Source organism: Cuculus canorus, chromosome 16 (genome assembly GCF_017976375.1).
Source record: "Cuculus canorus isolate bCucCan1 chromosome 16, bCucCan1.pri, whole genome shotgun sequence".
NCBI classification, from domain to species: domain Eukaryota; kingdom Metazoa; phylum Chordata; class Aves; order Cuculiformes; family Cuculidae; genus Cuculus; species Cuculus canorus.
In genome coordinates this window covers 13,472,995-13,496,370 of record NC_071416.1, presented here as the reverse complement: position 1 = coordinate 13,496,370, position 23,376 = coordinate 13,472,995, and the positions used below count along the sequence as shown (strand labels likewise).

The window sequence follows — 23,376 nt, the reverse complement described above, 5'->3', positions numbered from 1 at the left end:
CCTCATAGCCCTCTTTGGACCCATTCCAACAGCTCCATCTCCTTCTTATGTTAAGGATTCCCGAACTGGACACAACCCTCCAGGCGGGGTCTCACAGGAGAGGAGCAGAGGGGCAGAATCCCCTCCCTCCCTGCTGCCGCTCCGCTTTCGCTGCAGCCCAGGACGCCTCTGGGCTCACTGCGGGCTCGTGTCGAGCTCCTCCCCAGCGCCCCGAGCCCTCCTCCAGCGCCCCAGCCTCAGCCCGGGCTCAACAGCGCGCTGCCCCGGCCCATGCGCCACCACCGGCCTCGTTAACCCCTACCCCCAACGGGGCATCAGCCACCACGAGAACAGTGCGCATGCGCAATCCCCGCCCGGCGCCTGCGCAGCGCGGCGCGGCCTGCGCAGAGCTGCCTTCGCCTCGCGGCGCTCCGACACGGGTAAGTAGGGGTCGGGTCCGTCCGCCTCGCGCCTCGCGGGTGCGCCGGACCTCGCGCCTGCCGTTCCGCCCGCGGCGAGAGGGGACATCGCCCGATGGCGCGGCCTCGCCCGCCCGGCGGCCCGGCCGCCTCGGGCAGGGTGTAGGCAGGGGGCGGGCGGCGGGCGAGGCACCGGGGGATGCTCGGGGGATGCTGGGAGGCTCCCCAGGGATGCTAGGAGGCTACTTAGGGATGCTGGGGTCGCCTCAGGGATAGTTGGGTCGCCCCAGGGATGCTCAGGGGCTCCCCAGGGATTCTTGGGGGCTCCCCGGGAATGCTCAGGGGATGCTGGGGGGGCGCCTTCCGGATGTTCGGAGGCTCCCTGGGGATGCTCGGGGGCTTTGCGTGTCTCGGTAAGCTTTTTTTCCTCCTCGGTAGGGGAAAGATGAGTCTCTTTGGGTCAACGTCGGGGTTTGGCACGGGAGGCACCAGCATGTTTGGCAGTACGACTGCAGACAACCATAATCCCATGAAGGTACGTGCGTTACCCCCGTGGGGACCATTGCTCTGTCGAATATGTCACAGCCATACCTGCTAACTAACCCTAGAATTTAATAGGATTTCTGCACAGTTTTCACGTGGCTGATTTTCCTTTATAGGATATTGAGGTAACATCTCCACCTGATGACAGCATATCTTGTTTAGCGTTCAGTCCACCCACGTTGCCGGGTAATTTCCTCATTGCAGGATCATGGGCAAATGATGTAAGTACTCACACTCAGTCCCACAGATGAATAAAGTGGGAGCATTGGTACCTAAACTGCAAAATGTGATCCTAAAGACTTGTGCCAGGGCACCTGAAAGCCTTGCTCTTTGCAGAATTGCAAAATTTGTCTGGTGCCAAGACACTAAGTTTGACTTAGCTTAGCTGTTTCAGCTGAGAAATTGAGTTGAGATCTGCAGAGAAGTTATTCCCCTGCCTGTGTGTTTAAGCTGCAGCTTGGAATATGTAGTCAATGTTTTCTCTGTTAGATTTTTATTACCTTGATTATTTTGTTTTTCTGTACTTGTTTAGTTTTTAGCTTCATTTTCTTAGACTGTTAGGTTGACATAGTTAGGCTTTGCTCTGTGAAAGAACCTTGAACACAATCTTAAAGCATCTGCTTTAACAGTGTAGTCTCAAAAAAATTAAGTTCCTACAACCTTACTGAATTTTGTTTGGGTTGAAGGGTGAGGTCCCAATTGATACAAACAGGGAAGGGAAGAGACGTGTGAGTGCATCTTTTAACTGTTGTGTTTAGGCTGTTGGGCAGTAGCCTGCAGCAGGCAGCTTCTTCCTAGCTGATGGTTAAGGGCTCTCCAGCAGAGCATTGGGAGGTGTTATGTGATTGTAAGGCCCTTTTGAGGTGGAGTTTGAAGTTGTGGGCTTGAATCGTGGATGTAGAGGTAAAAGGAATGTGATCAGAGAAAATGAGGATTCACTAGTTCTGAAAGAATGTATAAGCTTGGTGCTTATAATCATACTTTTTGTTGGATAAACTAAGGCTGGTATCTTCAAGAAGAGTTCTTAGTGTTAATGTCACACCTGTATATGCTTGTCCTGTTACAGGTTCGCTGTTGGGAAGTTCAAGACAATGGGCAGACTATTCCAAAGGCTCAGCAGATGCACACAGGGCCTGTACTAGATGCCTGCTGGAGTGATGTATGTTATTATTTAAATAATTAAAACAGGTTTTACTGAAATAAATAAATAAATTGACATGTAGCATCCAGGGAGATGAGTGCCACATGTAGGTGAAGCCCATGACTGTGGTATTGACTGATGTTACTGCAAATACGAGTTAAGCATGTCCCGATAGAATGGACTAACATGGGCATAAGAAAGGCAAAACTAAGTTTAAAAGTAAGAATATATTTAAAGCTAGGTAACATCTAGCACAGTTCCGTCTTTTGTTTTGACAGAAAATTTAGAGAGGACCTCAAGTGGACAACCTTAAATATAAAACAATACTGTATTTTAAGTTGTTTCCATTGCATGTTGTTCATATTTTACAATACATGATGTGATTTTCTGTAAGATTTTGCCGGCCCTATAGAATTCTATAAAAATATGTTTACAGCAGCAGTGCATAATCTCTGAAATTAGCTATTCATGATTTGACTAGCAGAATGTTTAAAGGCTGTTATCAGTGCTAAGTGTTTGCATAATGTTTCAAAGTACAGGGAAAAAAAGAAGAGGCAAAATTAACTATGGGATTTTTTTCTTCTTTTAAAAATCTTTATAACTAAATACTGGGTATTTTGTTTAGTGTATTTGAGCAAATAACCTTTGTGTGTCCATACCTAATCTTTGTTACTAATGGATAGGTATAAGGAGACAGTAAAAAGCAAGAATAGAGAAATGTCTGTTTTGATGGTATTCCGGAATGCACCGCCATAACATATTGTTGTAAATTACATTTCTTCTTCGTCTTGCAGTCACCGTGTGTGTTACATTGATGTTATGCTATTACTAAAAGAGAATAAGCCTTGCAAGTTTTGTAATAGATACCGTGTGATAGAGCTATTTTAGACCTATTTAAGTTCGTGGCCTTTTTTTTTTTCCTTGCTGTTTTTAGGATGGGAGTAAAGTATTTACTGCTTCCTGTGATAAAACTGCCAAAATGTGGGATCTCAACAGTAATCAAGCTATTCAGATTGCACAAGTAAGTAAGCGAGCCCCAAGCTGTTAGGTGTGGGTTTTTTTCCTTTTTCTAGTTTTATGAAAAGCTACATTTATTAGCAAATTAAGCTAATGTTCAGTGCTTCTGAAGTGCTTCTTGAATGCCTAAAAAGTGCAAATACAAAAAAGAAATGGAGGAACATAAACCAGAAATGTGGATTGTTACCTTAGTAAGCGTATGTGTGTCCTTTTTTCTTCAGCATGATGCTCCTGTGAAGACTATCCATTGGATTAAAGCACCAAATTATAGCTGTGTGATGACAGGAAGCTGGGATAAAACTTTGAAGGTATGATTTTTACCTGAAAAAGTCGACACAAAGCGTGCTGGTAGTCTGTGCGTGGAAATATTTGGAAGGGAAAATATTTTATTAAATACTAACTAAAACAACAGATTAATTAAATAGCAGCACTTCACAGAGAGTTGCAGTATTCTGACGAGAGTGAAACAACTTGGTGCCAACTGGATTGTCTTTAGTAAAGTAATTTAAATGGCGTGTCCTCAGCTCCAAGAGTAAGTTTGTTCATCTTTCTGTTTCCATCAGTTCTGGGATACCCGTTCACCAACACCTATGATGACATTGCAGCTCCCTGAAAGATGTTACTGTGCAGATGTGGTAAGCCCTGATGTATGATAAACTAGTGCCAGCTAGAGGACTGGGAGTATCAGTAAGCTGGCAGTCTTTGAGGCTTCTGTAGGTTAGCACTAAATACTGACTGCTGGTATTTGATCTCTCTGTGATTTTAGCAAGAAACCATAAATTGATCTTGTTCAGGCCTCTGGGAAATAGATATTTGCGTTATACAGGACAAGCTTAATGTCCTTTTAACATCCCCAAACCAAATCAGCACTAGAACTGACCTACCCTTATTTCTGGGTGGCTTTGTATACCAGAATTGTGATTGACATTGGAAGGGTCAGCTAACAATTAGATTTTTTGATATGTTTAATTTCTTAGCAGCGGGGAAGAACTGATTTGTTTTGTTTGAAGATATGATTACAAATGAACTTTGTTCTTTCTCCTCTTCTCTTGTCCTCCATCCCCCCCCTCCCCCCCAAATAGTCAGATTCCTTTAACTTCTTCAGGGATTTCTGTAAAATAAATAGAAGTCTCTGCCATGCTATTAACACAAGTGTTTCTCTTCCAACCTATTTTACAACCTCACCTAGGTTCATCCTATGGCTGCTGTGGCCACTGCAGAAAGGGGTTTGATAGTTTATCAGTTAGAGAACCAACCTTCTGAATTTAGAAGAATAGAATCTCCTCTTAAACACCAGGTAAAATCATTGTATTTATTACAAGCATATTTATACACATTGTTAAATTCCTGGGCTTCCCATTATTTGGTAAAAAGAGTGTTTTAAAAGCAAAGTACTTTATCTTGGTATGGCACATGTCCTGGCTATGCTGCTCTTCATAAGGATTTAGAAATGAGAAAACTGTGGCCCAAATTCTCAGTAGAATTTGACCTATCTCTTGACGTTGTTTGTGGTTTTGCTTTATCTTTGCATTGATGTTTGTGATGTTGTCTGTCCCTGTGGGAAAAAGACAGCTTTCGGAAAATCTGGCCCTCAGGCCTCTGTCTAAAATCTTCTGTATCTTTCTCAAATTTAGCATCGCTGTGTTGCTATTTTTAAAGACAAAGTGAACAAACCTACTGGATTTGCCCTTGGAAGCATTGAAGGAAGAGTAGCTATTCATTATATCAACCCCCCAAATCCGTAAGTATCACTTAATAGAACATCCTTTATTGCTTAGTTTACAATGAGAAAAGTAAAAAGCCTTTTTTTTTCCCCTCCCCAGTGCAAAAGATAATTTCACTTTTAAATGTCATCGCTCCAATGGAACAAACACATCAGCACCTCAGGATATCTATGCTGTAAGTATTTAGCATATAGGACTTGACCATTTATAGAGGGAAATATATACTCTTAATGTAAAATCAGCTATGAATTGTGTGTTCTGTGACCTTTTATCTTGCTTAAAGGTATCTTAAATGTATGTTTAAAGACCAGTCATAGTCATACATGAAGAGGAAGGGCAAACTTTTGTACTTCCCTTAAAACAAACACCAGATCAACCGTTCATTAAATCATCTTGGTGGAGAAGACACTTGTTAATTTTGCTGATGTTGAAGCAATATTTAATATATTCATGTAATAGGACTATGCATTGAATTTTTAGGTACTATAAAAAAGATGATGCTTTCCTTGTTGCTTTGTGAGTTTTTTTGATTGGTTGGGGTGTGTGTGTCCCCACTCCGAGAGCATCACTGAATAGGTTAAAAAAAAAAAAAACAAACTATATCTAAATGACAAAAAATCTTTCCTGTGTATTTACTCTCTAAGGAGTAAATGTGTTTTGAGAGTTCCTGTCAGATGTTCATATGTGTGATGTTTTACGTAGTAGTTTTTATGCTTCTGCAGGTAAATGGGATAGCATTTCACCCTGTCCATGGCACTCTTGCAACGGTAGGATCTGATGGTAGATTCAGCTTCTGGGATAAAGATGCACGAACAAAGCTAAAGACATCAGAACAACTTGACCAGCCGATCTCTGCTTGTTGTTTCAATCATAATGGCAATATATTTGCATATGCTTCCAGTTATGACTGGTCAAAGGTAGGAAACGTTTGGACTCATTTATACTTGCAGTTGACTACTAAGACTATCCTTGTCACACACGTCTTTCACTGTTCTTTGTAAATTGTAGCTAAGTCTTTCCAATTTCACATGCACACAAGAAAAGTTATAGTTGTCAGTCATCTGATGAAATTTTAATGTTGAAATGGTGCGTTCTTTGGTTCTTTAGCTTCAGTTTGATAAGATTGCTAAACACTGCTATTTTGCAATTGTGGATGAGCAAAGTGTAAGTTAAATGATTTGAGCATAATTCAGGTTGCTTGCAGACATTCTGCTGTGGGGCGTGACCTGGGCAATATGACACCTGAACAGGTTCCATAAATCTCTTTGAAATGCACATCTCCGCTTCTCGTGCAGCTTCTCTTTTTGCCTTTAACAAAAAGCTGTGACTGTGGTTGTAAAAGCTTAAACCATAGTTTGAATGCCATGTTCTGAATTTCCAGTACCATTCAGTGGAGCTTGCTGGTGGCACTTATTTATATGTCTCTTTTCCGGACTTCTTATTAGTCATGCAGGTGCAAGAGAATCACCTCAAACCATAACAGAGAAAAGCAATGCTTCTTAATAGTTTAAGAAGTGTGTAGCAAAGTCAAGTGTAGGTGATTTTAATGGAATAGCAAGTTCTATCGGAAATATGACTTTCCTGTTACAATTAGTGCTTTTAAATTTGAGGATAATATTCCCTGTGTTTACGATTGAAATGAATGCAGAAACCGTAAGATGAACTGGATTGTATGCCAAAAAGAGAGCAGGATTTTAGGTTGCTGCATTGTATCTAATCTTCTGGATGCTGCATGAAGATAACTTTGTTAGACACTAAGGCAGATAAATCCTTCTGCTCTAAATGCTTGGATAGACTGCAGTGATAGACAGGCACCGAGGTATCTTTCAGATCTGTAACCAGTAGGTACTAGGTACTAAATTTCTATTTCCGTCAAGTAGAGTTCGTAGTTTTCAGTTTGTGCATTGGACTTTATTAATGTCTACTCTCCCTGATGAGAATACCTGGGTATCGAGTTGGGAGTGTGTATGCAAATAATGCCAATATGCAAAATAGTGTATTTGCATCTGCAGTTGCAGAACAGAGGTATTTTTGCAATTGCTGTAGAACTTCGGCTTCACTTTGGAAAAATTAACTAATTAATTATTTCATTTAAAAGATAGAAAATATAAAGTGAAAATAGGTGGCTGTTAAAGTTTGCGTTTCTTCTGTGCCTAGAATGACATTTAAAAAAAAAATCACATTGGGCTGCTGTGCTGCATCTATAAAGTGGAGTGTAGAGATATATGATAATTTTTTTTATGAAAAGTTTTTTACACCTTAAAAATGGATAAATGTCACTGAAATTTTGCTTCATATGCTCAGTTTTTGTAATTACTTGTTACAGTAAGATGTTTCTAATCTACTAGTGTTGTCCAATATCTGGTCTCGAAGGCTTTTTAAGATTAAACCTTCATAAACTAAATTAATGGAATATTCTTACATTTTAAATAAAAGCTCCTATTTCTTCTTTGAAGAGAGTAAATAACAGATGATTTTTCCTTTTAGGGTCATGAATTTTATAATCCACAAAAGAAAAACTACATTTTTCTGCGAAATGCAGCAGAAGAGTTAAAGCCGAGGAATAAGAAGTAGTGAGTATGAGTCTGACTTGTGTTACTCTACTGTTTTTCTGCCATTCCTGCCTCTACTCCACTGCTCTGCTGCCATTCCTGCCCTATTGCACCACGGTTCAGTCAACTTTGGATCGCTAACATTTAGCAGGAACTGTAAAAATTACATTAAATGTATCCTGATTTGCTGGAGGACATTTTTTCGAATTGGATATTATGATATGTGTAAGAAAGAGCCCAATATCCATGATTTCACCACTGTCTGTTCCACAGCAATAATGAAATTGCCGCAAAATCTAAATCTGGATAGATATTCCTGCTAAGAAGTTCAACCATTTGTAACTATGGATTTATTTTATTAGTACTACTTTAAAATATGTTAATTATAATAGTTCTGGAGAAGTTGTGTAAATACTGTATTTTTTTGTAAGTACTTGAAGAATTGCAAGTAATTCTTTGCAAAGGAGGCTTGCTATTAATTATTCTTCAGGGGTTCTTTGATTGCTTTCTGATTTTTAAAATGGAAATATTGTCTACTGTATGCCAGGAAGAAATGCCTTGCAAATTGTTTTCTCTCATTTTTTGGATGAATTTGTTTGGTATGTAAGTGGCCAACAGCAGTGACAGAAACTCGAGACAGAAAGTGGGCACAGCACAAATTCTACTTCAGTTTTTTCTTAATCTCCAGACTGTTTTTTTCTTAATCTCACATGACTTTTGAGCCAACGATACTCATGCTTATTCCAGCCCAAAGGAGAAATTGTCACTTGTGCCAAGTGATACAGGCAAACCGTTAAAGGATTTGTTTTGTTCATGACTAAACCAATGTGTGCAAAATACTCACCGCCTATACTGCTTTAAAACTGGCATATTTTGCAATTAGAAGTTGGTTCTTCTACATCTCTCTGAACATATTTTTGTCCCTTAACAGGGGTTTCTGGACTGAAAAAAAAAGTACTCACGTTTGTATTAACTAGAAAACAGTGCTGGTGAGTTTCATCCTGGTCAAAAGTGCTGTGAAACAAAACAAGTGGATCTCTTTCTGACTTGAATCTACAGCTGTTTACTTTTAACTAGCCTGTTGTATACATGCCAAAGTTTTCTTTTTAGAAGTGAATGCTTATTATTCCTGTTTATCTATTGATTGTTTGATGATGACTAAATAAAACCAAGGGGGCGCATGTATAGAAATACTCGTCACACTGTACAAATTCTCTGTAAAATCGTATGTTGTATTGCTTAAGGTTATGGGTTCATGTTACATTTCGAATAAAATTTTTACTAAATGCTTTTTTTTTTTATATTCAGAAGTTCTGTTATCATAACACGGGCACAGTGGTGTGCTTCACTTCTAATAGCAACTTGTCCTTTCGCTGTAATTCAGATAAATTTTCTGAAAGTACTTTTCCTCCAGCTGCTTGAGCTGGAAATCTAATGCTTTTTCCAGTTGCTATTTCATTATGAATGATTCCTGTAGTTTCTCATCAAATAATTAAGAGGACTAGTGTGAAAGGCCTTTTTGTTTTATGAGATTGAATCAAGTTCCTTGCTATCTCAACAGCTAAACACTGGACAGTTTGTCTTTAGTAAGAATGAATCACACTTATCTACAAACTTAATAGCCTACTGGTCCCTTAACTTCAGACTCTTCTCTTTATGGTGTTCATTGGTTGTTGTAGGATGTGTATTTCTTGTTTGGTATAGTTGAGGAAAGTCCTTGAAACATGGAAACAACTCTGCTGTTATTTAGAGATGCACTTTTCTGGCTTTTATTTCTCAAGATGTTTTCCTGCTACTTGTATGTTTGACATGGGTTTAGATTTCACATTCATGGGATATATGTTTTCTTTAACATAGGAAAGAGTTCCCATCAGTTACATCGATAGCTAGTCATTTGCTCAAACATTTCTTTGGAGTTTGTTGATTTCTTTTTTTTTAAAGGTTGTGATTGTTATTCTGTAATCTTTGATTGTTAGCACATTTTTACAGACTTCCCGGTCAAATGAATGCTGACAAGCAGCTGCAGGCTCAAGGATGAGTGTGTGTGGTCATTGATAGCAAAAAAACCCACCCCAATTTGTAATCTGTGTGCAGAACTCCTACTGGTATAAATGGGGAAGAATGGAATGTATCATCTGTTTCTTTTTTTTTTTAAAAAAATCTGTTTCTTTGTTTAAATACTTGGCAATGTGAATGAGTGGTGAGAAAATAGATTCACTCTAGTTCAGCAGGTATGTTTCTGCTGGATCAAATGGAGTTGCATCTACTTAAGTGGATACTAAGTTTGGTCAAACTATAATTTCATTATGAAGCCAGCACTGGTAAGTCTCTAGTTTGGTAATGCAGTTCTGTATTAATACATTGAGTACTTATTCTCCTGTTGGAATCAATTTCTTTTTATCTGTCAGTGAGGTTTCAGAAGTACTTAGTCATCACAATAATTGTTCAGAATAATATTAGAAGGGCAGATTTTCCATTACATTGCTGTGCACATTACATACATTCAGTGTGGAGGACAGAGTCAAACTTTGAACTAGTTTGTTTTCCATTACCCGAGTTAAGAGAATGCATTAGCAATTTATTCCTCCCTGGAATTATTGTGAAGTTCTCTTGTAAAATACACACAGCTGTAACCCTTCAAGCATCAAACATGGAGCGAGAGCTTATTCATACGCAAATAAGTGTTAGTTCATGTTGTGGAAATGTATTAACTTGCTGTTCTTATGGCAGTTACCTGTCTGAAAAATCCTGAAGTCTAATGTAAGATTCTAACATGGGTATCCAAAGCTAACTGTAGAATACTAGATTTATAAAATTACTGATTTTCATGTTTTTTTTTTTAAAAGTTTGCTGTCAGTATTTGTGGGTTTATGCCAAAGATTATTTTTCTGCAATAAAAGTAACACAGTTAAGCCCCCCAAAATGGGGTCGCTTTATACATGTTTTCAGATAAGCTAACCTAACCTTCCTCCTGCTAGTCTTGTATGTCCGTGCATGTTGGTTTAATGAAGTGTATTTCAGAAAACTAAGCCATTGACAAAAAGTTTGTCTGCTAAAGCCTTTCACAAATGAAAACGGGACAGGTTTGCACAATGGCAAGCAGTCAGGCAGAATATCTTAATTTGCCATCTGTCAGATGAAATGCAATAGCTGAATTGGTGAGTACCCCAGCCTAGCTCCTAGGCTAGGAAAACAGGTTACTTTGAGTCGTTCTCCAGAGAAATAGGGATTTGAGATGGAGATGGGGTTAGGTGTATGTGGAAAGTTTTAACAAAGCTGTTGCTTAGGCCTGGTGCAATTCAATCGTGATTAAGTGCTGTTTGCAGACAAGGTGTTTGGGCAACTATCCACCATAAGGAATTGTGTCAAACCAGTATCAAAAGGTTTGCACTATCTGGCCTTTGAAATTACAGAAGCCACTTCTTTCTTGTTTGCTTTTCTGATGTTGTAGAGATGAACCAGGGTAAAACGAAATTTTAAGATTTACACTGTTAACGTTTTCACATCTCCAGATTTGCTGGCAAAGTAGTGTTTGCAGTTGGGTCAGACTAACTTCTTTCAGAAGTTTTTGATGGAGATCTGCTATGTAAAACATTTCCCCAATATTGTTCAGCTTACAAGCCGTGTGAGAATCATCATTTAGTGCTGCAGCACAAAATAATGAGTGAAACAAATTCAGAATAAATCCAAATCCCTAATAAAATTTCCTCCACCAGCAGTTGCAGTGGGCACAAAATGCTCTAAATGGGCAATTTAAAGCTGTTGCTGTAAATCTGTTGTGCCAGAGGATGGCGGCATTGATGGCTTCTAAGAAAGGCTTTCCGTGCAGCGTGGGCTCTGCTGAGGCTGTCTGTGGAGCTAGCGATGCCATGCAAAGCTGCGGCACATCTGCGTGAGACCGGACACAGTTGTTTGTAATACTGAGCTGTCCCGAAATGCTCAGAGAAGGGAAGGAGATACACACAAGATGTAAATACTTTTTGAATTTTACCGGACTGTACATGGTACCCAGCCATAAATGTAAACCAAGGCCTTTTTAGAACAAATTATGAGGTGCAGTTTTAGCTGGTCTGAGACATCTGTGTGACTGCCTGAGTTTTGGGAAGCTGGGTGGTATAAAGGTGTTGGTAGCACAGTTGGTGAGCAGACATTTAAGGGGTTTAGAATTAGGTGGGGGTAGAGTTGAGGAAGTTAGTATATCAGCTGGACTGGCTACTAGTGTTCTAATTAACTTTGCTTTCTAGGACAAATCTTATTAACTTAAGACTGGTTTTCATACAGATGTTGTAGAAAACAGGTAAGCAAACAAGTCAGCTCAGTGACAACTGCTTAAAAAAAACAAGGCACTTTTTCCCAAAAGTTGGAAATTTAGTATTTTCATTTTCAGAGCTGGGAAATATGCAAGATAATGGAGGGAAGAAATAGTTTTGAATTGTAAGATTTGAAAATGTTTTAAAATTGATTAATTACCCCACGAAGCTATTTTGTCCCTGGCACATATGTGGCTCACAGCCCTTGCTCTCGAGGCTGGTGGTTAGCATAACTAACACCGTTTTGTGAGGCCAGAAGCCATTCTCTGTCACCAAGTCAGTCGTGTATTCCTTGCCTTTCCCTCATTATCAGGCACTGAAGGTCTTGTGAACCAAGCAGACAAATCAAACAGATTTCTTCTTCCTCTCCCTGCTGGCCTTGAGATTCTTGTGTGCCAGGCTGATTACTCCCGTCCTTGCTGGCCTTGAAGGTCCCAGGTATCTGGGGCAACCCAGTGGTGTTCCTGACCCTGTTACAGAACAGGGCAGCATAACAGCATCCTGAGCACTGTCTACTAAACCAAGCAGTTACAACTCCTAAGTAGGGAACTTGGACCCATCTTTGTGTGGACAGTGAGACCCGTGGCCTCCTGGTGGTCAGAGATGCCTCCATCCTCCTCTGCTTCCTCCAAGAACTGTGTGAGTGCCTCGTGTTCTTTTCTGTGATTTTTTGAGTTTAAGTTATGATCATATGTTGATACAGCAAACCATGTATTGAGGTCTGACCCGATCTGCAGGGGGTCCAGGTGATTAGAAATACTAAGTTAAGTTGTATTACAAATTCTGTGTTATGCTACATATAGATTGTACTACGTTGATTCTGCTTGTAGAAATCATGTGCCATTCTAACCATGAATTCCATGTGTGATGGCCTGTTAAGAAAAAAACCCTTTAACTGTAACTCTGATTTAGTGCCGCCATCATTTGCAAAGGATCCTTAAAAGACACTGTGGTGTTGGGTGGCAGACATAGCTTAAAAGAAACAGCCGCTAATATCTGCATTGACAGAATGTCATCTTTGCACACATCAGGGTGTGAGCTGGAGTTGGTAGAACTGTTGTTCATCCTACAGCTCAGGTTCAAACAGCTGAAAGCCATCTGTTCCTATTTCCAGGTAATTTTAGGTTTATATGCAGGCAGTGCAGAGGTCATCCGACAGCTCTTGGTGACAGGACAGCCATTTTCAGTGTGGCAACTGCTACTGTTCTCCCCTTGCCAGGTCAGAATAAAGGAAGTAACATCAGCTGGCTGGCTGCGATGGTTTCAGCGGGCAGATGCTGGTACTTTCACTGTGTGGTATGTTCTGTGTACACATGGAGCAGCCTGTGTTCCCAAGAATCTGCGGGAGGAACAACGCTCATGAGAATACAGCCACTGGAGTGGCACACGGGGATGTCACAGCTACAAGCATTACGAATTAAAAGCAGCAGTGATCTGTCTGCACTGCTTTGGGGAGCTGCTGCTTTGACACCACGGCAGAGGCTCGCAGGCGCAGGGCTGGAGTCTGGCTTCCAGCTCTCTGTTTCGGTTGGATCAGACTCATTCCTCAAATGCAAAGAAAACCTGCATTTATTTGTATCATTTACCTGCTTCTGTAATGGGGATAGTGCTACATTAGGGAAAAGGAATTTGCGCTGTTCAGGACTTGCTTGTAAAGTGATATGAGACTGAGGCGATATCACAAAGGGGACCGTGTGCCTCGGGAACGCTTTGGCATAGACAGAGCCATTCCAAATGTTCGTGTTGCATCATTTCTGCAAACGCTTATTGTTACAGTGCATAAAAGATACAATGCCTGTCAACATTAGCTTTGTAAAGAGAGACCGTTTTCTTCTGTTGACTAATTATCCAGTGAATTTATTCAGTTTGAAGAGACACTTCAATAATTTAGCAGGCATGTGCCAGGTAATATAGGAGCTTTTGTTTTACTAGTGGCATAGATCTTGAATCATGTGTAACTCAATCTCTGGCTTTATGTATTCAAGGAAGTGTTTCGTATGGCTCCCGTATCAAGTGCCACTGAAAAGCAGGCCTAGATAAAAGATTAAGGTAATGCTCTTAACTGTGAACAGAGAAAGTTTACCCTTTACTGTCCACTACATCTTTTGCAGGCAATAACTGCTTTATACGTGTGAAGTGTTTATACGCTGCGATCCAACAATGAGTTTGTCGTAACAGAAAAGTGCTGGAAACTGCCTGTTCAATACCCAAGTCAGTTAAGTCTCTCCTTCTTTTGTGGTGTATTAACGAATGCTTTGTAGTCTGATAGTGAATGCTGTCTGACATTACTGTTTCATAAATGCAACTCCATAGTAGTGCTGCATTCTTTGGTTTACTGGACCAGATAGGGATAATGTGCAGTTCCAGCGAACACTGCAGCAAAACTCAAGTAATGGATTTTCTTCACAGTTGTGCATCTCCCAGAAGGGTGTACATTCAAATTTCCCTTTCTGAGCCACTGACAGCTGGTTCAATTACCTCTCTCTGCCAGCCTACAATACAAGAAGTAATGTACAAGAAAGGGCCATACATTTTGTTTAGAGTAGACCATGATTATTATCCTCGGTAAAGTGTCGAAATAATGCAGTAGCTTAAACTATTCTCAAATAGCTAAAACCAGAGCTAAAATAGAGTATGTTTTTCTTTAGAAGGGCAGCTCTCTGCCAAGCTCCTGCTGTAGCATGGAGTGGAATTTATATGGACTCAAAAGGACAGATATCACTTACTGACAGGTAATTGCTTTCTGCAGACATCTGACTCTTTTCCTTGGAGGTCTCTTTTTTCTACATAATGTTCATTCACGGTCTACAGCAGCAGGGTTGCAGTCCGTAATCAATTGTTTATGCATTAATGTTTAATTTAGGGAACAGTACCTATGTATTTGTAAAGAACAACTTTTATATCTGCTCAGTGTTGTCAGACTTCAAACGTTAGCACGTAGCATTTCAGGAACACATTCACTGGACTGAAACAGCTTTTCACAGAAACACAGAAAGAAAGATGGCTAATGTCTATTAAAAGAGAACAGCTTAGCAAAACCTTTTTCATTGAACCCTTCTTCTGTTGAGCTTTTGTTCAGCCATAGGCTGTGTGGTGCAGTTTTGAGTCATTCTGTAATGCTGACCTATGTCACAATGGCTTAGGTCATCCCGTTCATCATCTAAGCACCTTTCTTTGGTGGTCCTGCCAGCAGCAGTGAGGCAATGAAAGAGAAGATGATTGAACTCTCCAAACTATTCTCAACATTGCTTGGCCCATGGAAAAGTTCCCCAATAGTAAATTTCCTATCAGAGTCATCTGAGAACCCGCTGGCGACTATCTTGCTCTTAGTAGGCTTTTTTATCTTCACGGACAGTGTTGTCAAAGCTGCTTTTCTGGAAAGGAAACAGAGGAATTGTTTTTTCTTCTTGTAGGTTGATGGAAATGTCCCTGAGGCTAGGAAAAGTAAAACATAATCCAAAAGCGGACTGGATTTCCTGATTTAGTAACAATCCATATACTTAATTCACAAGCTTGACTTTACTTCAAAAATACAGATCAACTGATCTATCAACCTTGGTCCGTGTTTCTGACAATACACGTAATATATATCCTGTTTATTGTCTTATGCTCTTCTCTATGTGCTTATCCGCTAACTAAAAGCATGATGTAGTAACTGGTCCCTGTGGTTTTGCAGGAAACAGCCTGCCAGTGTTCAGTTGTCACGTTCAGCTGATGCCGTCCTGCTGCAGCGTTGGGGACACTGTGCTGCTGACAATTGCCTGTTGAGCTATTGATGGCTTCTTCCATCAGCAAGGACTGTGATGCTCCAGCTGATCGCATGTGGGTGTTTTACTTGAAGGAACTGGGCGGCATCACCTGAGTGAGCTTTGGCCCCTGTAGTCTGTGACCGTCCTGCCTTTTTGTGGCATTGTGGTAACTGAGATCTTTGTAAAAGGCACATGCTAGGCTTTTTGGGATCATGTAGAAGCTGGAACCATTCTGCCCAGTTTTCAGTCCAGGTAAGTGTGTTTTTCTTTTTAAATACCTTTCCAGGCTCCATAAGTGTAGCTTTTCTGTCCATAGCTGATACGTTGGGTTTGATGTCTTCACAGTTCAGTTGTGTTGATATCCTGTTCAGAGTTACTGCAACAAGTCTTTGCTGCCTTGTAATTGAGTAGAATAGACGTGGTAACTAGGATGCTCAAGAGTTTCTAGCTAACTGTTTGAAGAAGACTAACATGCTGATCATCTGGGTTTTTTTTCTGTACAGTATTCTGCACTTGGCCAGGTTCATTTCAGGCATTAAATAGCTTCTAAGAGTATCAGAAATTGCAAGGGTGATACCAGAGTAGATGGATTGTTTATCTTGTTGAATGTGACAAGAGAGGAAAGTGTATTAGTAACGTCTAAAATAAACAACCTGCACAAGAGAACATCACCAGATTAAAGAGCTGATCCAGATGGGTGAGACCCGGGCATGTTTGCCCGTGGGGAAGTCGGATAGAAAGAATCCACCTGAGGTCTGACTCAGTGCTATCAATGTGTTTCAGCTCTGAATTCACTTTTCCTTAGCTGTTAAGATTGTCTCTCTTGCCCACACAACTGTGTTGCATGTCCTAGAGCTGAGATGTCTTGTTTAATGTTCTTCTGTGTCCTGACCATTCCCTTGTTGGAGTGGATGGGCAGTTCCTGCTCAGTTTATGCTACCAGTGTCACATGCAATCCCATGAAAATGTCATGGGATGTGGTCCTAGCAGGTTAGACAGAAGCTGTTAGGAATCTTCTGGTGTGTTTTTTTTTTTTTTACAAATCGGAAAATATCACTTAATTTTAACATAACAGCTCCACAAAAAAAAAAAAAAAAAAAAAAAAAAAATTATTAATGCTGTTTCAAAATGGCCGAAATATTTTTATTCCTTCCTTTAAAGAACACAAAATGATTTCTTGCTCAATTTAAAATCTAGTTTATGGTTTTTAAAACACTAACAAAAGTATAAAGTTACAATTAATATTTTCCCAAAGCACAATATAAAACTGAAATGGTGAGAGCAGTTCTTGAACTATTTTGAGATATAAGCTTTGCAGTTTGACTCAAATGGAATGTTTTTTCAAAAAAACTTTTTCAGGGAAGCAAACCCTTTTGGTCAATAATTGAATCTCAGCTTGAGAGAGCTGGGACAATATTTCCATTAAAAGGGCCAGAACTTCTGTACATACATGCAAATTTATTGGAGGTTGTGTTTAGCAGATGATCACTGGTGGGTTTGTTCCTTTACCTTTCTCTCCCTTCTCCCCATGCCCTGCCCTTCGGATCTGGGGATACCTGAGCCTGTTCCTGCAGAATCTTCCTCTATGGCATCACCAAAGGTAAACTTGAGGAAACGGGCAGTATTTTGGTCTGCACATTTAATGTTCTTCTGACATCAACTAATGCTGTCAATAGCAGGAGAATGGACCTCTCTATCTTACAGCTGCTGTCCACCACTGCTCACTATCAATGGAGGAGTTGGGGTGGAAAATCTGGATAGAAACTTATGGTCTGGAAACAGACATGAATTGTTCACTTTTGCCCTGTTCCTTTTCTGTTTCTCACCTTTTTCATCTTTTTTTCTGTCTTCTCCTACAGAGCAAAGAAGAAACGGAAATCGGCTAGTAAAGGGTTTCATAGATTTGTTACATTATTTAGTTGCAGTATGAACATCACAGCACTTCTCACTAGTTTATTCGCTAACGGACCAAAGAGCAGTCATCCCCAAGGAAAGGAAAGGGTTACCATTGCTCTAGGCCAAGACATCACAGTACTGATAATGACAAAACTATTTGGTACAGATGCCAACAATGCCAGAAAACAAGTCACCATCCTAATCAAGGGCAGTATTTTCATTGCTCAGAAAGCCAGCCCAGCTCCCTGCTGTCAGACTGGAACAATCCCCCGCTGGCAGGCCCGGCCACATCTACTGCATCCTCAGTGCATTGTCATTCCAGCTCCCCGGCAGGGTCTACCAAGACTGTGTGTATTCTGGTTGGCTGGGACAGCTCTCAGGAGGCTACCTGTGATAAACAACACATTGTAGATCATGGAAGAGAAATTCCCCGAGAGCAGAGTAACCAGACTCAGTCCTTCCTGGTTCCAAGTATTTCTGGGTGGTTCATTCTTCCCTTGTGACATGCTGTGATGTACATGGTCAGCACAAGGGCACATGGAAGAAAAATTGCCAAATTACTGTGGTGCTGCTGAGCGTAGTCTCTGAGAAACTCACACGGAACGGTGGTGGTGTGAGCTACGGGGAATCTTCCTGCCACAATGCATCTCCTGGTAGACAGCAAAGAAAGCTCTGACAGCGGCACCACCCAGCAGTAGTAATTGAAAGTTGTTTACAATCCAGTGGACTTCGATTCCTAGGGAAGCGCAAGACCAGAGGAAGAGGGGAAAGAAAGAGCAAGCTCTGGAGATGTACCATGATGTACCATGCATAAAGAACAAAGCACAACATTCCTGAATATAGAAGTTCTCCTTGCTGGTAGTTGCACGTGTATGAGTGATGCGATGGCACAGCCTCTTAGTTTCATTGGCCATTATTCCTCCTATGCCTATATTTTAATCCAGACTTAGATCCATGGATTGCATTGCAGCTCTGCCTTCCTGGCAGATCCTCCAAGCAGTTACGAGCTCTGCAGTTTCTCTCCCTAGACTGTTTTATTTTCAGGGAATCTTGTTAGCATTATCATGACTCAGTTTGCCCTTAATTTGCACAGACACACAACTTGCATTTTGCAAAGGGGATATCAAGTGGGAGGGCAGGAACTTACGGAGAAGTAGAACTAGTCTTTTAATGACCTTTCCTCTTGCCTCTCTCTCTCTCTCTCTAACAAGTGTTGGTGATCCATTCAGGTGTCCCATTTGTTTTTCTTTCAGCCCCAGAGTTACCAATGTCCATATTTGTGTGGCCTGGTATTGTGTTCATTTTTTGCAGGTTACTTGCATCATTAATACAGATCATTCTGTGACCACCAGAGGTGATAATGGTCTTGTTTCTATGTAACCAGTGTAGCCAGCAAAGGAAATGGAGCTCACTCATCATTCCCAGACCGGAAATATTTCAGAAGAGGAAATACTCCTTATTGGAAGACTTCTACTGCAGCAAAAGCCTATTCAAAAAGGAGTCCTGATTAGGAACATCCTCTACTCAAATATTTTCTTACAAGTGGCCCAAAGAAGAAGAATTTTTATTTTTTAATTCTTGCTGCAGCAGGAGCTCTGAGTTAATCAATGGTCATGGGGTGTTCAGGGCACCAAAGCAGAAAATCTGAGACAAATGGCCAAGATGCAGAATTTCCTGCTATAATCTAAACCAAATGCCACTGAATGTAGCTTCCCTCAAGATCTCCCAGCTACGCTACTGTTCACAGCCTAGCTGGTGGCCAGCATCCAGGCTCAGCATTAGTAAAACTAACAAACCAAACAGTTCCCACAGTAAGTCCCTTGCTCTCCAGATAACATATTTAACTGCGGAGCTTCTAATAGAGATGTTTCATCTACTGTTGTTGCAATAACCAGTAAGCGGGTATCCATGACAAAACCCAAGGGCACTGCCCTGCAGCAATGAAGTCTTGGCTAAGCAGCAGCAGAAACTGAAAAGGGTCAGAGCTCCACAGTAGCCCCGCTCCATTTTAAAAATAAAGCCCATCAGCTCTGTAAGGAGTGAGGGAGGTTCTTCAGTGACTTTCAGCCCAGACCTGGGATGTCTCAATACAATTCTCCCAAAGACACCAAGGGAAGAAAGGGAAATGCTGAAGTAAATATGCATGGAGAGCACCACAGAGCTTCACTGGCATTCATTCTACCCCTCCCTGCCAGAGGAGGGACAAGAACAGAAAAGAGCTGGTGACTTTGCAAAGGGCAAGGAACAGGGCTAGCTTTTCCCCTGCAATGAATTTGCTGCTATTCCCCCTTTTCTCTGTCTTGTTCTTGCGCTCCCAGAGTTACAACTTCCTCTACCATAACCTATTTTTCTTCCTTTAGCCAGGGTCTGCTTCTATGTGGTTCTGTACCTGGCTGGTCTGGCAGTGCCTCCTTCTCTAAGACTTTCAGTACATGCTTGCTTTGGTGACCTACAGCTGCTCCATTTCACACCTTGGATAATGCTGCTGAAGTCCACCAGAAGGAGCCTTTGTGTATCAGTTTTGCATAAACCTTAAGGGATATATTAATATGTAAGTAAGAAACCAGTAAGTTATCTTAACTATGTTGGATTACCGTAAAATTAATCTTCCCAATCTCTATGAGAATAGGATGCTCTTGGTTTGCAATAAAAACCTTATACATTAAGAATGTGGATGGTGTACATTGCTGCTAAAAGTGCCTTTTTCTCCAAGCTTTCTCATTGATTGACCAGTGTAGTGTTATTTAATAAATACAGATAACTAAATACAGCCCTACAATAGCAGATCTGCATTCCCCTCTTTTCTTGCAGTCTGCTCTCAGATTTGTGCTAAGCATCGTCCAGCATTGCTCAAGGCAGCTTCATACCTCGAGATTCACCTATCTCTGCAGGAGCTCTCTTTGACCAGAGAAACTTGAGACATACTCTTCACAGGTACTGTTATCATCATAAAAAAAGCACGGGACGGTGTTAGCAAACGAGCTCTGCCAAGCTCTTGCAGTTGTGATCTGGTGGCTGGATTTAATCTGTTGGTGTTTTGGGGAGGATGACTGAACCCTTGTTCAGGGGTTCTTCTCTTTCCCGCTGTGTTTGTGGTAACAGCTCATTAGACCCTGTTCTTATAATAGCTGTACCATGAGACAGGAGATTTCATTTCCCCTCCGGCTTTTCAGGGTGTGGCAAAACAAATGCACACTCCCCCAGCCACGCCAGCAGTGCTGTGGGGTTTGCAGTGCTCACTAAATACAGGTTGAGCCCTAATTTCTTTCTTGTGTTGTAAAACAACTTCTGCTCTGGCCTCTAGGAAAGAAGAGGAACGGGGATTCCTCCTTTCAGAGGTGTGGGGCTCGTATTTGAAGAGGAAAATAGTATGTGATGGTTTTTTCCCTCTGATGCATTGTAAGCATGGAGAACTGAGATGCTTCTGGTAGATTTTGTGAATTCTATGAGCCTTGCAGAGGAGCCGGAGTCTGTTTGGATGATTTGAATCTTTGCCATCATTTGGAGCAGAATGAAGCTCTGTAAAAGGACAGTGACTGGATGCCAACTGGGTTGTCATTAGCTCAGGCAGCCCAGGAAGCAGCTGATGTGCAGTTTGTGGTGGAAGTCATGCAGACAGACGGGGTATGACTCAGTGGGGGAGAGGCCCCGGCCTCTGCCTGTATTCCGACCCCAAAGGTGTATTCCGGGCTTGCTGTCGGGATGGACCAGGGGCAGCTGGTGGCTGCACATACACATATCACCGCTGAAAACACAAAGGGTTCCCACATGACCGTCCCTTTTGCAGAAGGCTGTTAACGTTGCAGTGATGTTGGGTGCTGCTGGCCCAGCTCCGTCTTTCTTCCACAGTAATCAATGGAAACATGTCCTAGCCTTGAAGTCTGCTGCTTTGGGAATGAATAGCTTAATGACTTTCCTTGGCTTTTTTTTTTCTTCTATGAAGCATAAGGTGTTTAGAACTATGGAAGCAATGCAAAAAAAAAAATATTAATGAATAACTACGGAGCACAGACATTAACGCATTCCTTTCTCTTGAAATAACTGGCTTTTCTCTGTGGGCTCCGTAAAAGAAAAATGCCTGTAGAGTTTGAACCTGCTGTATAGAAGCCAAAGTAGATGGTGATTTAGAACTTCAATGGCTTTTTTTTTTTTCTGCTAACATTTTACCTCTGCATCTATCATGTGGCCAAAAAAATCTTCTCTCTCTGCCAAATGATAACCCCTGTAGAGGTAAAGTAAACTTAAGGCACAGGGACAGTGCTTGAGGTTCTGGAGAATGGGAACTGTAATGAAAAATGTTTCCTAGGACACCCTTGCACACCTCGAGCTCTAACCCATGTTGGTAGGGAGGAATAAAAGCATTGCAAGGACTTCACCGTTGGAGTGTTCCCCAAGGGTAGATTTTCAGGCACTGTGCAGCTTTTCAGCTTTTGTTTTCATGCATCTGCAAACGGAGAGTTAAGTGAATTGAATATGAGGCTGCACTGCAGTAACTACTCCCAACTTTAAATCCTGTCTTTTCCCGGGGTCAGGGCTGAAAACAGCAGGTCAGATCAAAGGCAGGGGCGTTTCAGAGCCTCCCTTCCATGAGCTACCCACCCTGAAAGGAAACACAATGCAAAAGGAGGTGATGGAGAGGAACCCAGTTTGCTGACCAGTTTCAGCCTGAAGAAGAGAAGGCTCCAAGGAGACCTTATAGCGATCTTCCAGTACCTGAAAGGGGCTACAGGAAAGCTGGAGAGGGACTACTTATAAAGGCTTATGGTGATAGGATGAGGGAGAATGGGTATAAACTGGAGAGGGGCAGATTTAGACTGGACATTAGGAAAAATTTCTTCACCATGAGAGTGGTGAGACACTGGCACAGGTTGCCCAGGGAAGCTGTGGCTGCCCCATCCCTGGAGGGGGTCCAGGCCAGGTTGGATGGGCCTTGGAGCCCCTGATCCAGTGGGATGTCCCAGCCCAGGGCAGGGGTTGGAACTACATGATCTTTAGGGTCCCTTCCAACCCCAACTATTCTATGATTCTATGACCATCAGTGGAAACGGGAATAATGCAAAGGCAGCTCCATGTGTCCAGTAGAGAAGTAGGAAGCTTAGATACCTGCTCAAGGCAGATACTTTCGGACCTCTCTTCAGCATTTGAACCCGTAGCTCTTCCTCCCCCTTGACTTCGTTCAAGACTCTCCCTTCCTCGGCTTCCTAACGTGCCTCTGCCCCCCGGCGTGCCACCAAGGCTGGCAAACTGCTCCTTGGCTTTGTCCCTGTGTCCGAGCCTGCCAGGGATTAAACACTTGCAGTTGCGATTATTGTGCAATTGAAAAGAGGGAAGGAGGGGTGAGAAAAAACTCTCTTTGGAGGCGGTTTTCTTTGGCGGGCTCGGGCGGGAGCAGTGCCCTCGCCTTCCCCTCCCGTCCCCGCGGGGTCCGCAGCTGCTCCCTCGGGAACCGACGGGACGGGCTGGGAGAGCGGGGCTGGGGACCCCATTGCCGCGGGGGGGCACAGGGAGGTCCTGACGCCCGCAGGGGACCCCGTCTGCCTGGGGTCCGGCTGACAGTACGGGACCCCATTTCTCCGGGGGTCCGCAGGGTCCGCTACTCCCGCAGGAGACCCCAATTCCTCCTGGGTCGCGATGCTCGCTGGGGACCCCGTTTCCTCGAGGGTCCCGATGCCTGTAGGGGACCCCGTTTCCCCGATGCCCCTTAGGGCACAGCGGGTCGCGATGCTCGCAGGAGACCCCATTTTCACGGGGTCCCAACGCCCACAGGGGCCCACGTTTCCCCGGGGGTCGCAATGCCCGCAGGGGACCCCGTTTGCTGGGGGTCTGCATGGCACGGGGGGGGGGGGGCGCGATGCTGGCGGGGTACCCCATTTCCCCGGGGATCGCGATGCTTGCAAGGGCCCCCGTTTGCCCGGGGATGTGCAGGGCACAGAGAGGTCGCGATGCTCGCGGGGGACCCCATTTCCCCGGAGGTCGCGATGCCCGCAGGGGCCCCCGTTTCCTCGGGGATGTACAGGGCACAGGGGGGTGGCGATACTCGCAGGGT

At 42.5% G+C, this 23,376-nt stretch overlaps 1 protein-coding gene across 2 annotated transcripts; it reads left to right on the top strand.

Moving 5' to 3' along the window:
* The first annotated feature begins 300 nt into the window (after nucleotides 1-300).
* RAE1 (ribonucleic acid export 1) lies at nucleotides 301-8,666 on the top strand. 2 transcript variants are annotated; one of them, XM_054081820.1, is made up of 12 exons: nucleotides 301-419; nucleotides 837-933; nucleotides 1,058-1,162; nucleotides 2,008-2,100; nucleotides 3,017-3,103; nucleotides 3,321-3,407; nucleotides 3,663-3,734; nucleotides 4,289-4,396; nucleotides 4,734-4,840; nucleotides 4,923-4,998; nucleotides 5,546-5,740; nucleotides 7,311-8,666. In XM_054081820.1, the coding sequence occupies exons 2-12, from the start codon at nucleotides 844-846 to the stop codon at nucleotides 7,395-7,397; spliced, it is 1,107 nt and encodes a 368-aa protein (XP_053937795.1). In that variant the 5' UTR covers nucleotides 301-419; nucleotides 837-843; the 3' UTR covers nucleotides 7,398-8,666. The 2 variants fall into 2 exon arrangements, with proteins under 2 accessions (XP_053937795.1, XP_053937794.1); XM_054081819.1 differs by lacking the exon at nucleotides 301-419 and having other exon boundaries at nucleotides 7,311-7,396; nucleotides 8,307-8,666.
* Nucleotides 8,667-23,376: the final 14,710 nt, after the last annotated feature.